At 44.2% G+C, this 15,288-nt stretch overlaps 1 protein-coding gene across 2 annotated transcripts; it reads left to right on the top strand.

The window, feature by feature from the left end:
- Positions 1-6: 6 nt before the first annotated feature.
- stx12 (syntaxin 12) lies at positions 7-3,396 on the top strand. Of its 2 annotated transcripts, none has more exons than XM_067255651.1 (10): positions 7-80; positions 757-902; positions 1,011-1,080; positions 1,526-1,625; positions 1,853-1,990; positions 2,175-2,218; positions 2,338-2,443; positions 2,658-2,730; positions 2,855-2,937; positions 3,148-3,396. In XM_067255651.1, exons 2-10 carry the CDS (start codon positions 803-805, stop codon positions 3,238-3,240), a joined length of 807 nt encoding a protein of 268 aa, XP_067111752.1. In that variant the 5' UTR covers positions 7-80; positions 757-802; the 3' UTR covers positions 3,241-3,396. The 2 variants fall into 2 exon arrangements, with proteins under 2 accessions (XP_067111752.1, XP_067111751.1); XM_067255650.1 differs by having other exon boundaries at positions 1,811-1,990; positions 3,148-3,384.
- The last annotated feature ends 11,892 nt before the right edge of the window (positions 3,397-15,288 follow it).

Here is a 15,288-nt window from a genome sequence, read left to right as displayed (position 1 = left end):
ATTGACGTCGGACAATTCGTGAAGCATAGCTTTTGGACGAAAGAGCATAGGCTAAGCGGATGTTTTGTTGTTCCAGTCAAGTAAGATTATCAGTTTTAATTATTATATATATTTATATTAAATTATACGTATTAGCATTGGGAATATAGCGGAGGCCTCAGCTAGCTACTAGCTAGTATGTGGCTAGTTCGCTAGCTTTCCGCATCTATCTCTGCCAGCTCATCGCTAGCTAACTAGCTAGCTAGCAGTCCGCTACTGTAGCATTAGACTAGCTTGTACTACTACTAGTCCCAAGCGGTACGGTAGCTAACCAACAGTTCACTACTAGTAGTGCAAACGTTAGTCAACCACGTCATGTCAATTTGACAATCTAGTCAAGTACCTATATGGAAACGGAAACGCATAGACACAAGCCTGTGGTTCATTCTGTTGACAGACTGATTTGTTGTCACCTATTGTAGCTACTGTAGTTCTAGCTTGTTAGACTAGAATTTTGGCTAGATAACCGGCTAAATAGCAAGTTGATGTGGCAAGAAACCTTTTGGCAAGATAGCTAAAGTAATACGTCAATTTCCCATAAATGTGTGGCAAATGCATTGTGTTATCTAATCTGACAGTGTTATGGTCGTGTAAAGTGTAAAGACCAAACGGGTGGGGACAGTTAGGTTTGTGAGAGAGAGCTCTCTGGCATGGCATAGTTATTTAGCTAAATCAGTAGCTACCAATAATGTATAACAGTTCATTATTGTTTTCCAGAGTTTTCAGAGACACTCACACACATACCTGAGAGGACTCTGTCAACATGTCGTACGCTAAAGCGGACAGCTATCGCTCCCTACCACGGGACTTCAATTCCCTCATACAAACATGCAGCTCCAACATCCAGAAGATCACACAGAACAGTGAGTAATGCTAAAGATTTGGTGTTTCCACTGGAATCCCCTCTTTAACGTTTCAAGTCGCCATAACACATTTAAACTAATGTTAACGAACAATTTTCACATTTACAGCCGCTCAGATAAAGAGCATGGTGAATCAGCTGGGGACGCGGCAGGACACTAGTGAACTGCAGGATCGTCTGTAAGAATTCTCGTCTCGCTCCCTCACCGATTGCACATTCTCAACTCTGAACAACCCTACCGTTCCTCTGAATGGGACAATCAATGTGTATAAAATAATTTTAAATTTGTATTAAATAGCTATAATTGAATTACAAATGTCAGTTAATACTGTCAGTGTGTTACTATAGTTTGAAATGTACACGATGGGGATCTACACATTTTCAAATCCTATTATCCATGGGTTGTTCAGGCACTGAACTTCAGATAAAGTTTTGGCCTTGCAGAAGTATAGCCTAATTTTGGCCCAATGTGAAGTAATTAAGCTTCGCAACATATAAAGAGTCTGACTGTATCTTGTGCCATCTCTTAATATTTTCCATGATCTTTGTTGTGCTAATTGTGTAGAAGAGCTGTCTTTATGTTTACTGTATATTATAGTTCTAAGTCTACATATGTCCCCCCAGGCAGCAGATACAGCATTATACAAACCAGCTGGCCAAGGAGACCAACAAACACCTAAAAGATCTGGGCTCTGTCCCCCTACCTTCATCGCCATCAGAGCAAGTAAGTATCATGCATAAGCATGCATGTGTTGCTAGTGACCTTAATAGAAAGTATCTCAAGAAATGTGACATATATTTGAAATCATTGTGTGTATTTGACAGTTTGAAACCCCAGACGATGCACAATGGAAAACAAAAACAAACAAAAGAAATATGCTTGAGTGTATGCATTTCCCCTGAATACAGTTAGTTAGGGAGCTGGGAATCAACACTGATCCTCATCCTCAGAGACAGCAGAAGATTCAGAAGGACCGGCTCATGAACGACTTCTCCGCAGCCCTCAACAACTTCCAGGCTGTGCAACGTCGCGCAGCGGAGAAGGAGAAGGAGTCTGTGGCCAGAGCCAGGGCAGGATCCCGCCTCTCTGTAAGCTCCACACTCTCATGTGCATTGTTGTGTAATATAATATTGAATATAAGCAGCAGCTTTAAAAAAAAATATTTCATAAGGATGTAGCATTTGGATAAGAACCTGCCGTGATATTATGATTGCGACGTGCAGACAGTGCACTAGAATACACATTTAACTTTTGTTGCCACTCTCCTTCAAGGCTGACGAGGGTGCCAATGATGAACAGCTGGTGTCCTTTGATAAGTACGTGCATCCACAATTCTTTTACATTCTCCCTAATTCCCATGCAATCAATCGTTTAGATTGGATCTTTTAGGTGGATTGTATTGGTTCTGACTCGCTGTATCCTTCTCTGTGTCTAGCCAAGAGGACTGGGGCCAGACCTCATCCCAGGTAGAGGAGGCAGCCATAACAGAAGAAGATCTGGAGCTCATCAAAGACAGAGAAACAAACATCAGACAGCTGGAGGTGAGACTTCCCTGTAGCCTTGTTGGGTTTTTACCCCCCACTGTGTAGAGGAGTACACACTCTATATTGATCCCGAAGCTTCAGTAAATCGACCTCCTTAGTGCTCCTAATCTCCCCCGTCCTGAGGAGAAAATCCATATGATTCTGAGGATTGGAACCAGACGGTTGACCTGTTGGACATGGCTAAAAGATAGTTGTCTTGTGTTGATTTCAGTCGGACATCTTGGATGTGAACCAGATCTTTAAAGACTTGGCCGTAATGATCCATGACCAGGGAGAGATGATTGGTAAGTTTAACTTGTTCAAAAATCACAATAACACCTTATTTAATGACCAATTTATTTAGGTTTGGTCTGGTTTCGCAACACCGAAACATGCATGGTGATGTTGAATGTGTGTTTCTGTCTGCAGATAGCATAGAGGCAAACGTTGAAAATGCTGAGGTTCATGTTGAGCGAGGTGCGGAGCAACTCCAGAGAGCAGCCTACTACCAGGTAAGCATCAGGTATACCAGGTGGTATGGTCAGGTATATCAGGTAAGCATCAGTTTTACCAGGTATACCTGACCCTCCATCCCAACAGCCCAGTCGAGATGCCATGGAGTCATAGCACACTGTCAAAACCATCCATATTGGATCCTCTCACATTTTGTATGATCACTGTCACTAACCAAACACCTCTTAACTTTTTGTTTTTCCCCAAAGCAAAAATCCCGCAAGAAGATGTGCATCTTGGCCATGGTCATGTCTGTAGTGCTGGTCATACTGGGCATCATTATATGGCAAGCTGCCAAATGAAGAGAATTGGCACTCCACAACTCCTTCTTTCACAGTTTTATTTATTACAATACTCCCCCCCCCCCCACCTACCGCACCTTGTTGGAGTCTGTAGTCAGATTCTCTGAAAGAGGAGGGTTAACAATGACACGGGCGTAGGAACAAACGATGAGTCTAGGTAGTGTTGTGAAATGAGACGCCCAGCTGCCCTCACACTAGCCTCCTGTATCTCTGACCAGACACTAGATTTATAATCAGCATAAAGGCAGTACGCTAGGATGGAGTGGGGGGGATAAAGTAAAAGCTTATTTTGTGTCCTTTTCATTTCTTGTGATAATTCTGCACTAACACTAGCATCCATTTCCAAAGCAAGATCTGTTGTTATAATATGGCTATTAAGAGCATTCTATTATGACGAATTATATAAAATAATAAATAAATAATGGGAATCCTCAAGAAAAAACTATGTTGTTAAAGGAAAATCATCTCTGGGTTTTGGGGGGTAAAAATGCGTTTTGTAACCTGTAAATCTTTGGCAGCATATGGTGTAAACAGTTCAGAGTGCCACACTCCGTTTTAGGTTTAAGTCCTTGTATTGCTCAGGTCATATGAGTTATAATGATTACAAAACATTGTCTTGTCAAAACGTTTTCCTGCTTAACAAACTTTCTTGATATAATTAACACTGTTGCAAGAGGGACCTGCTTGCATTAGTATTATGGTATGCACCTTCTTAATGTTTTATGCCTTTTAAACACCATGGCAACAATGGGGCCTATGTTGTGGATGGTTGTGACTTCTTGAAATGATGGACATCGATTTAAAAGTGCTAGATAACAGAAGTACAAACTGATACCATTTGTGAAGTCTGTATATATTACAAATGTTAGATGAAACATTGTGACTATTTCAGGTAAGAATTAGAGAGATCTGTAAAATGCAACCACAATTGTAAAACAGTAATTGTCTACCTGTTTTTTATTGATTTCTATTACTTCTATCAGTATACATAAATAAAATCAACATCTTAAAATATTGTTTTGAGTCCCTTCAATATTTTGAACACTATAGCAAAGTGTTCACTTCTGTGCACAATGTTGAAATGGGCCTTGCAATCAGACAATGGCAATGATGATGCAAACCAGCAGGTGTCAGTGTTGCATTGATGTTATAGCCCTTAGTCAGCCTGAGATAAAGAAGGTCCTCATCAGGCTGCAGTTCATCACCTCTCGACCTCCCTACACAAGGCCTGCTCTGTTACACAGACATGCTCATTATTGTGTTTAATGCAAGTGCATCACAAGCTACTTTTATTTGAGGAGAATGTGTTAAACATTGATGTTATCAATAAGACTCAGTTATACAATAACAAGGCTTTAGTAGTATTGGTCTCCCAGGACCAACAGGGTCCACTGATGAGCCTTAGGCCTGTGTAGTTGACCTGGCCTGTCAATTCACCCTAATGTTTTGAGGGAATGTCAATTACTTCAGCACATATGACCCCATGTTCTCCCTTATTCCCCCCCTACACACACACACACTGACATGGTGTGAGCTGAATGATGGGGCCCCGTCTCTCAGTGGTGTAACAGGGAGGCCCACAGCACTCGTCTCAGGCCAAAGAACGTGAATACCGTTTGGTTTTCTTTAATTAGGATGAATATCATATTACCTCTTTTTTTTCTTGGGGAAGGTGTGTGAGGGGAAACGACTGGGGCGTTGCCGCACAGCTCAGTGGTAGTGTAGCATGATGTCACATCCTGGTCTGGGAGCCATTAAGCCCTGTGAGGAGGTGTCACGGAATGTTTCGACACCCCTTTTTTTTAGGTGTCATTTTGACACGCCAAATCAGACAGAACTGAGGATCTGCATTATTTGCTTTTGCTATGTGGCCATTCACCAGCCATTGTATTGTCTTATCAGCATCAAGCATTGACTTTATCCACCCTAAATTCTAGAACAGTAAAAAAAAAAAATACAGATGTGGACCAATAAATGTCATGCTGCAATGTTTATTTTTGTTATTTTCTGATTGAGGAACAAGAATTGTCAGTTGTGATGTGAATTACTTATGCATTGCATGGCAAATTCGCTGTTAGTTACCTGAGAGCTATTAATGAATGTATCTTCCATTTGATTTGTGTTATTATTTTTACACGCTTGTGTGACTTCCCTGTTTTTTGGTCTGGATACAAAAGAGACAACGACAGCAACATGTTTCTGGCCGTTTCAATAATCCATTTCTCTTTTTGAGCCAAGGGGTGCGTGAGAAGGAAGATAAAAGGAGGGGAGTAGGAAAGAAACATTACGTTCTTTGTTACTCCAGGGAACTCACATGTCTTGGTTGTGACTCGCACACATTTTTGGTGTCCTGTATTTGGTGACTTTTTTTATTGGATGTCTTGTTCACTTACTGCTGTAGATGGTTGACCCAGAGCAGAGTGGAGGCAGGTTTTCCCTGACATGGTTGAACACAAGGAGGGGTGGCAATGCAGAGCTCTTCAGAAGTCCAGCGCTGTATTAGAACCAGCTGTTGACCCTCTCCCACCTCACTAGTTGGATACCTGGAACTAAAACATTACATACATATAAATGTACAACATAAAACATAATACACAAGCTGTCATTACAGCTTTGAGAGGTAAAACGTTGAATGTTTTGATTTGTCTGCGACACATGAAGTTTTATTTGAAGACACTCATGATTGATAACCAACTCAATCATCTTCGTTTGACGCTGTTTTGGCTTGTGCATTGTTATTCCATCTTTTCAGATTTGTCATGCCGTTTCAACCAATTTTTTAAGAACACGTCCAGGAGGGTAGTAATGTCAAATACCAGAACTAATCTAGCAATGTTTGTACTTTACATACTGGAACCATGTAAAATCACATGTATGAAAACAAGAGCCATTCTAAGCCGACACAGTAAACCTTGACATCACCAGCATAAGCTGTATGTGGTTTCCATACAGCCATAATGTTTCATGTGAAAGCAGTGCAACATGATATACCAAAAAATGTAGGCTGCTTTACAGCATGTGGAGTGGGACTGGAATTGTACTGTATGTTCTCATCACTGACTGAATGTATGGTTTTAGCACATACAGGATTTGATGACGGTTTCTCCAGATCTGTTGACTCACCATAATTGCTTCAGCATTTGGAATTGTTGTGCCGTGCACATTCCTGTCCCGATTGCTTGTTTTTGGATGCTGGGAAGCTTCTGGCTGGAGTTTAGAAACCAGTAGCTTTTTGTTTGGGGGAAGGCACTTCACCAACACAACCAACAGCTGTCCTGCAGCCCTGCACAATTAGCTGTTTTGCTCATGCGTGCACATGCTTGCTTTTGTGTCATTATTTTGCAGTTGCAGTACCATGAACGCAAAATTGAGTGTAACGCTTCTCATTCCACTGTTTACGGACCGCACGATTCAGTGCCTTCAGTGCAAGCCTCATGATGGAAAATCGTACATTGACATGCACCATGTGCAAATCCATGTATCCAAGAACATATTTACACAAAAGCTGGCCATGCAAACTAGTGGAGGAATGTCTCACCAACACACCCTGACACTGGATATGAACTAATACAAAATGGAGTCCTCAGCGCACAACAGAAAGAACATAAATGGGAGTTCTCAACAGGTTGTGTTTACATTCCAATGGCTTGTGTCGCATTTTCCATGAGGTTCACCCGAGGATAATTAGGGGATGCAATGGGTTACAGATGTCGGTCACGCTTGGTGATGGTGGAGGAGGTGGTCCTGGGCCTCTAGATGCCCCATGTCAGTGGAGCCCTGTCAAATCACAACAGGCTTGGCTGGAGACTTAACAAGATGGGCAGTGACTTGGACCCCACCCTCAACCAGGCAGCTGAGCCCCAGCCCTCCATAGTCACGCAATGACTGTAAGAAAGAACCCCCCTGGCAACATCCTCTGAGTGGACTACCATCCCCGCTGACACCGAGGACCATCCCTAGACAGTGCTTTATCGTTTCCACTCTCTCTGGTTACTATCAAGATGACAATAAGAGAAGATTAATTCTCCAGGAGGGGGAATTAGGGAGAAATGTTTTATTTTGCATGAAGTTCTGTCATCAGCTCCACCCAGGCTCCCAGAAGACGTTCCTCAGGGCTGAAGGAACCTCAGCTCCCTGTTCCCTGTAATAAACTTCCCTTTCTTCACTTCCACTGGGCTTTTGTATTATCCTGAATATTTTCCTCTCAGCAATGATACATGTGCATACATATACATCCAGTGGTTGACACAATGTAACATTTAAAATACAGCACACTCCATTTTATAATGCAGGATAAACCACTAACTCACTGTGATCGGGGCAGACCTGTGTTGGTCCATGTGTGGTCTTAAAAAAGTGAAAACAAACAAACGTGGATAAAGATTTCTTTCGGTAACCTTGGGAATGAGGTTAACTAAACATTGAGGAGATACATGTTTCCTCTGTCAGGACCTCACTTGTTCCAGAAGATTCGCCAACATCGTCAGTGTTTCCAGCAACAACGAGGAGAGATCAACTGTACCCAGCTTACTCCAATCCGTCCCTGCTTCCCCCTCTGCGGGTGGCGGTGCCACTGTTTTCACTGTCTCTTGCCACAAGCCCTGACCCCATTCCTCTGCCCTCCACCCCCGGAGGTTCTCACACCAGCCCAATGGAAACAATGTCCAGCTCTTTAATAACTTTTGGCCAGAGACAGGAGCAGGATTCCCCAGACGCCCAGGCAGCCTAAACCCTGGTTCACCAGCTCGCCAGGTCAGTCGGGCTGTTTTTCCGGCACGTTCTCCATGGCGGATCAACACAGATTCCCCCTAACATGATCCAGATGCCAGGGTTCCCCCATGAGGACACAGATCTCTCAGCCGCCATGGAATATTATCCATCTCTCCAAGGCAGGAGATGATGGGAACCCTGACATGGGATAGAATTGTGGGTAGCTGGGACTCAGGAGGGTTTCTTAATGGTTCCCCATCTCCTCCTCTATCCCCCCTTCTTTTCCTTGAGTATTCATTACAATTGTACACAGGCCCTCTTATGTAATGTCTTACACCATCTTCCGGTGACCTCTGACCCCGACTCCAACCAATTTGGTGGGAGTCTGGGTGTCAGTTCCCCCACTGTTGTCCCCAGTCCCCCTCTGCTATTACAATGTACCTGTTTGCTGAGTGAACACACGCACAACAGTGCTTGGGGAGTGAGTAACCTAACCATGTTTTCACAACCTGCTAAATCATTTGTGTTTTTGAAAAGCCTTACGGAAAGGTTTTTGTTTTGAATGTGGTAGGCACGTACTGACTAATCCGTGGCCAATGACAGCACACTCTCTACATCAGCTCCTAATGAGTAAATGTTAGTGGTTAGTAGAAGAAAGGGGGTTAATATGGAGCTAGGCCACAGTCAAAACCAGAAGACCCACACACACCTCCCTGCCGAGAAGCTGAATCACATCAGGGATGCACAGCAGACAGACTAAATGTGTTGCTGTTGAACTGAATCTGATCTCCTGCTCCCTAGCTTCCTTGCTCCATGTCTTTTGGACCCCCTGTTGTCAGGTTGAAATCCAGGACCAGCATTCATCCATCACATCGGTCCTGCGGGGTAAGAAAAGGAAGAATAATGTGACATTAAATGTGGACCACAAAAGTAAAACAGACTTTCTCTTCTCCAGAGACTGAGAGGAGGGACTGGCACCCAGCCACACAGTTGCATGCACCGTGTTCTGAATAGCTTTGAGAACGCTTTTTCCCTTTGCTTCAAAACGTTGCTGTGCCCCTGTCTATGACAGCTTTGTGATTATGTAGTGTGGCATCATTGCTCATTGCCATGCCACATGATGTCACATGTGGATATGCTCAACATTTTCCTCTCTTCCTGGCTTTCAAGGCCTCCCTCAGGCTTGAGGGTGTCCTACCCTCTTTGTCCTTGTGTGGGTGTAGGAATCCCAAAATGGGTTTGACTTCCCACAACAGCATGCAAAGCATCAAGGCAAACAATTCACTAGAGAGGCTGTCTCCCCCCCAGAATAGATGGAAAGGTTAAAGAGCATGGCTGCTCCGCGGGTTGCTGACAGATACACCCCTGTCCCAAGTCTACACTCAGAACTCTCTTCCTTTTCCTAAATATTCCCCACTTTCATATTAACCTTGAGGGATGAACCAGTGCCTTACATACCTTTACATTACTTTTACATATGGATGAAGGCATGGGGGAGGCCAGGGTAAAATGTCACACTTTTTGGTAGTGTAGATTTTTCTGTATTTTAATATCCATCAAGAACTATTTAACTATTGATGTATAAGGTTAAGTTGCACAAAAAAAGTCTCAACTAATTCGGTCATTACTGATTAAATAGATGTTGAGAAGTGTGACAACATGCTGTATCCCTTAACAAGAGAAGTTCTCACACATGATGGGACAAATTGTCATGTAATGTTGCCCAGGGCTCAACATGGACAGTCTGAAAAACCGCAGTGCTAGGCCTATTTAGAGAATGGCATTGTTCACTGTCAAAAGGCCATCTTGAACTCAATGCCAGTCAAGTACCACCCTGGTTCTAATTCACTACCACCCTGGTTCTAGCCCAGTCTCACCCTGGTTGCAACCCAGCATCAACATGCCCCTCACAGCTGGTGTCAACTATTCTGTTGGCCTAGCCTACATCTTACCACACCATGGAAGTTCTTCCGACAGACCTGTTTCAAGCCAAGAAGCTTATGAGGTCCACAAATGAAAAGAGGTGATTAATCGTGTAGGTAGAGAGAAGGAGTGAAAGAGAGAGTGAGCAAGAGAGCAGGAGGGAGACCTTGCTCAAATACACACATAAAATGTTCTTGATCTTATCTGGCAGCATGGGTGATTGATCCAGGGCCAGCTGGCCTCTCTGTGTGATATTCTTACCCCGGCAGACTAGCCTACTCAGAGACAGCAGAGAGAGAGAGAGAGAAACAGAGAGAGAGAAACTAAAACAAGAGCAAGAGAAAGAGATACTTCTGGCAATGGTATGGGGGTTACTCAGTTTTAGTCCCAGTGCCTTCCTACAGCCAAAGATCTGAATAAGAAGAGCTTCTGGTGACAGAGAGAGTTATAGCCAAGAGGACTAAGGATAGGAAGACCATTAGAGGCTTGAACTGTAGACATCATGTTCAGGATAGAAAGAGAACAAGATGGTGTGATTTGGAAGGAGAATGGAGGACGGTACCTTTGGTGCAGTATTTGGGTGTGTCTCTCCCTGACTCTGGGAAAATTGGTCCGACCACCTCATCTACCTTTTTCCCCTCTTAATTCCTTCCAGACGGGCCAAATGTTGAAGCTGGAAGGCCTTCAAGGGCCTCTCCAGTTTGGGTGTGTGTGAATGTGCTCTGAGGAAACTGTGAGATGGCTTAGAGGGGAACATCGAGTGAGGAGAGGGAAGGAGGCAATGTGATATGCCACCCCAGTCTCCACAGAGCACCTTTGGGATTTGGTCAAAAAAAAAATCCCCTTCTTCGTCCTTGAGGTCTGTCAGCTTGCAGCACACGCTGTCCGCCACCTCCCCTGCCCTCGGCTCCTCTGGCCTCATTGCTCCTGAGTGACGCTCTGACTCTTTATTCAAAGTTGCTCAACTGAGGCCCACCCCCGAGCCCGCCTGCCTGTCTGCCCGCCCGCCCGCCCGCCTGCCCTCTCTCAGTGCCAGTGGTATTTCCTCTCTGAGCTCCTTCATTATAAACCAGAGGGGACACGGCAGCCGCTGCCAGCACTCAGCAGTCAAAACAGCCTCCTGCTCTAGCTATCGTGAACCACGGCCGTCTGCTCTTGGCTTACCACCACTGTTCAGTCCCTGACTCGGTGGGAACCGACTGTTTGGCTTGGTGGGCCTTTATCAGACCTTATCTGCCCTGGCTGAGAGCACATCCTACTTAAAGTCGTCCTAATATGACACCAATTGTTTCTTCAGCGTGTGTTGAGTGTCTTTATGTGGCTCGTACCCTCTGAAAAACTGTTGAGTGTCGTCATGCCTATTAAAACAATGTGCTTGTGTGAGTGTGGATGATAGTAATTATCGCCTCAGCAGGAGAACTCGCAGTGACGCAGGGATTACTCCCAGAGAGCCTGACAGACACATCACTCATCGCTCAAATGATGTCTGGATCGAGATCTGAGATATCTCCTCAGGGAGTCATATTTTTGGTAGTCAATACGTGCATCACCTGTTGCTAGGGTGCTGAGCAGACTGAATGCCGAGTGAACTGCGCGAATGGCCCACAGACCTGACGACTCCCTGCAACATGAATGGGATGCAATGAGCTTCGATTAGCATTGGTGACGCGAAAGCTTCTGTCTTTAGCTTTCCCTGTCTTTTTTTGTCCTATTAAACTCCACAATTCCCGCATATAATGTCTGTCTGTCTCTTTCTTCCCCTCTCTCTCTCTCTCTCTCTCTCTCTCTCTCACTCTCACTCTCACTCTCACTCTCTCTTTCTCACAGCCACACACACCCTCTTTCTCCCTCATTCTTTCTCATTCTCATGTGGAAAACCATGTCTGCTGTAGTGCTTGGCATTCCTGTGGTTTGACTGGCTCTTCCTGCCCTGAACGAGAACCACGGCTGCAGTAAAGAACATTCCGAAAGTCTTGTCGATTTTTTTTTCTTTCTTATTTTATTAGTTCAATTTGTCTTTTTTTAACCAGGTAAAGACTGTTCGTCTGGAGCATCTGAAGAGTTTGGAAGTAGTATAGTAATGAAGTAATGTAAATGGTATGACACATACATGTATTTATGTCTAATTGGAGATTTAAGCCTCCCAGCTCTGTATATGTACCCTTCCAAAAACGTGTAGTAAAGCACAAACACACAAACACATGCATGTCTTCATGCACACATGCACATACACACAGAGTACGTTGCACAATCTGTCATTCAATATAACACAGACCGACAGTTAAAAAAAGTTGCCTCACAGTAAGATTCAGACCTAAAGGCTGTGATTCTTCACAACAAAGTCCTTTTCCGCATTAAGGAGCCAGAATGTGGTAATTGCTGTCTTTTTCCGTTTTGCATTTGTCAGGCACCTGCCTGTAAACCCTGCTTTGTTCCCTGACTTACAGGTTGTCTTTTTCCATTACAAACATAAACACACTCTGCCATCCATTTATACAGCTGGAGCTCTTTAGAGAGGGCACAACAGCTGTGCATAACCCCCAGATTTAGTTTGGAGACAGTCATTGCATCGTGCCATTCTCTGCTGCTATATTTAGAAGACCCCAGGGTTCTCGAATCAATAACAAACCATCAACGACAATGAACAGTGAGCCACTAATAAATTTAAGCCACCTGAAAAAATGTTTAATCTAACATTTGTATTTCGCCTCTCTCTGTGACTACCAGCTGTGCTTCAGTACAGTGGTTAATTCAACACTGTGTCCACCTTACCAGAGCAGACAGAACTAAAGATATGTGAACCCCTGCTAGCATTGCAGCATTTTCACTGAGATTTAGACTGTCACTCTTTAGAACACTCCTCCAAGCAGTGATGCAAAATTATATTATACTTAAAGTATTCTTATAAAGTATAAGTACAAACATACTTACATATGTTAAAGTTCAAAAAGAATGTGATTATACAAAATCAGCATACTTGAGGTAAATTTTCATTTGAGTAAAGAATTATGTAATGAAAACGTATGAAGCTTACATTTATTACATTTCAATTTAATTTAAGTATACTCCTTTTCCATTTGGGAACAATGATAACCTGTGTGAGGATGAAGGCCAAATCATCAAATAATTTCTGCTGTAGCTTGCTACGCTACAACTCATTTGGCACACACATCTTCTCTCATGAGCAGACACACAGACACACACACACACACACACACACACACACACACACACACACACACACACACACACACACACACACACACACACAAACAGGATGAACCAAAGTTCTTTAATCAAGCATTTAGTGCAATAATAATGTTACGGTAAATAGTATAAGCTGTGACAGTAATCAAACTTTTTTTTCATTCAGTCAAGAAAAACGGAGTCAGGTGGCTGAGCGGTGAGGGAGTCGGGCTAGTAATCCGAAGGTTGCCAGTTCGATTCCCCGTCATGCCACCTGACGTTGTGTCCTTGGGCAAGGCACTTCACCCTACTTGCCTCGGGGGAATGTCCCTGTACTTACTGTAAGTCGCTCTGGATAAGAGCGTCTGCTAAATGACTAAATGTAAATGTAAATGTAAAAACAAGACAGGAAAAAAATTGTAAAGGCCAATTTCCAGTAAAATCCCAACACATCGCCAGTAAAAGCCCCTCCTGCCTGAGTCTGTTATTATAGCCTTGTGTATGGGTCAGGTCTCACGGACAGCAGGTTCAAACTCTTATGGCATCCTATCCACTGCTAGAGCATGCCTCTTATAACACGAAATGTAACTTTTCACATTTCATTTTCTGCGTGAACTGGCTTAGCAGGGGTATTGGGTGGCCTGTAGTGCAAGTGGTAAGGACTTCAAAGGTGTGTGTGTGCATGTGTGTGTGCTTGTCAGTTAAGGGAGGTGGGTTGCAGTCAAAAGACCAGAAGGCCTCTTATGATTCAGACCATGGTTCTCTGAAGCTTGTATTCACCCTCAGCCCTGAGTTTGGTTTGGCCCAGAAGCACTTCATCACCCTCCCGCCACAACATGCCTGTCCAGCAAACAGTCTCCGAGCCCAAGGCCGGCCTTCCCCAGGCAGTGCCGTGCGTGCTGAGCCAACCTGCGGCGGGTTGTGTACTTCGCTAGGGGCTCATACTGTCTGTCTCCTCCTTACGTAAGCTTTTCATAATCCCAAGGTTTTTTCAATTAGGCTACACCAGGTTACAGAACTTACTGCAGCTGTATAGTCTCCAGAAAGGGTCTATAGTAAACTCAGTGAACTGCAGAGTCCAGCTGACACTGCGACTGAATGTGCTTCATCCAGCCCATGGCAGCGAACGGTGTCTTTGAACAACCCTGAACGACTTCCAGTTACAGTACACTTCTGTGGGTGAACAATATATAATAAGCAACAGGGCTGAGACAGCAATGATATGTTTCAAATAGGATTTCCCATTCTGCGTTGGAGAGAATAATAACGACGAGCCATGGGCTCTTCTGTTGCTGGAACCTTGGTTGCTCCGGACAGACCTCTTCTCAAGGTTATTTCACAAATCAACGTCTCCTCCTTGCCCAAAACACAGCTGTGTGTTGGAGCACAAGTTAAACACTGACTTTTATGCATGTCACAGTTAATCATGTGAGTAAACAGTGCCCTGCAAACACCATCCATCACGTTTCCTTCAGTGTTCTCATACACACCAATCCCTCTCATGCTGTCTCCATTAGAGATCTCTGATCAGAGATGACGGAGGACCACAAGAACGCTGCCACCATGTGGGACTCTCTCTGCTCCCACATGGTGCATCGGATGTTGGCTGGATGTCTGTAGGGAGATGAACAGCCCCAGGATGCAGCCCCACTCCTGACTGAGTCACTGAACCTTGCCAGCATCTCAATGGATGACATATCAGTTTCCTCCTCCTTCCCCTCCTTGGTTACCGCCACCAACGTAGTGGGAGATACGGTAACCACAGACCTTTGACAAACACTGAGTCAGCGTAGAAGTTCTGAACCAGTTGGGATCAGAGGGGAGTTTTGGACAGCTGGATTAAAGCTGCATTCCAACCTCAGGGAGGAGACATCTAAACAAACCCAAACAGCAAAGTTTGCAAGAGCTCCCAATCTGATTGCCATTAAGGTCATGTCAATCTTGGGTCAAGCAATTCTGAGTTATGTTCCTTCAGCTTTTCATTATTCGAACACGCCCCAGAAAATTTGCAGTTATCCATTTCCCTTCACGAAGGCTGGAGAATGTCCTATAAATCAGGGCCAAGCCAGCTCTTTCCATGGCTTAGTGTACGTATATGAGAACTCCATGGCACACACAGAGGAGGCGAGCCTACTAGACTGGGGAGTGAGGGACGACTCCAAAGGGTTCCCAGCCACAGCCACGGTGATCCTGACGTCATATCGCATGTTTCTGCACAGACACGAAACT

This window comes from Osmerus mordax, chromosome 18, assembly GCF_038355195.1.
Source record: "Osmerus mordax isolate fOsmMor3 chromosome 18, fOsmMor3.pri, whole genome shotgun sequence".
NCBI classification, from domain to species: Eukaryota; Metazoa; Chordata; class Actinopteri; order Osmeriformes; family Osmeridae; genus Osmerus; species Osmerus mordax.
The sequence above is the reverse complement of the archived record's forward strand: the minus strand, read 5'-3'. Positions and strand labels throughout refer to the sequence as shown.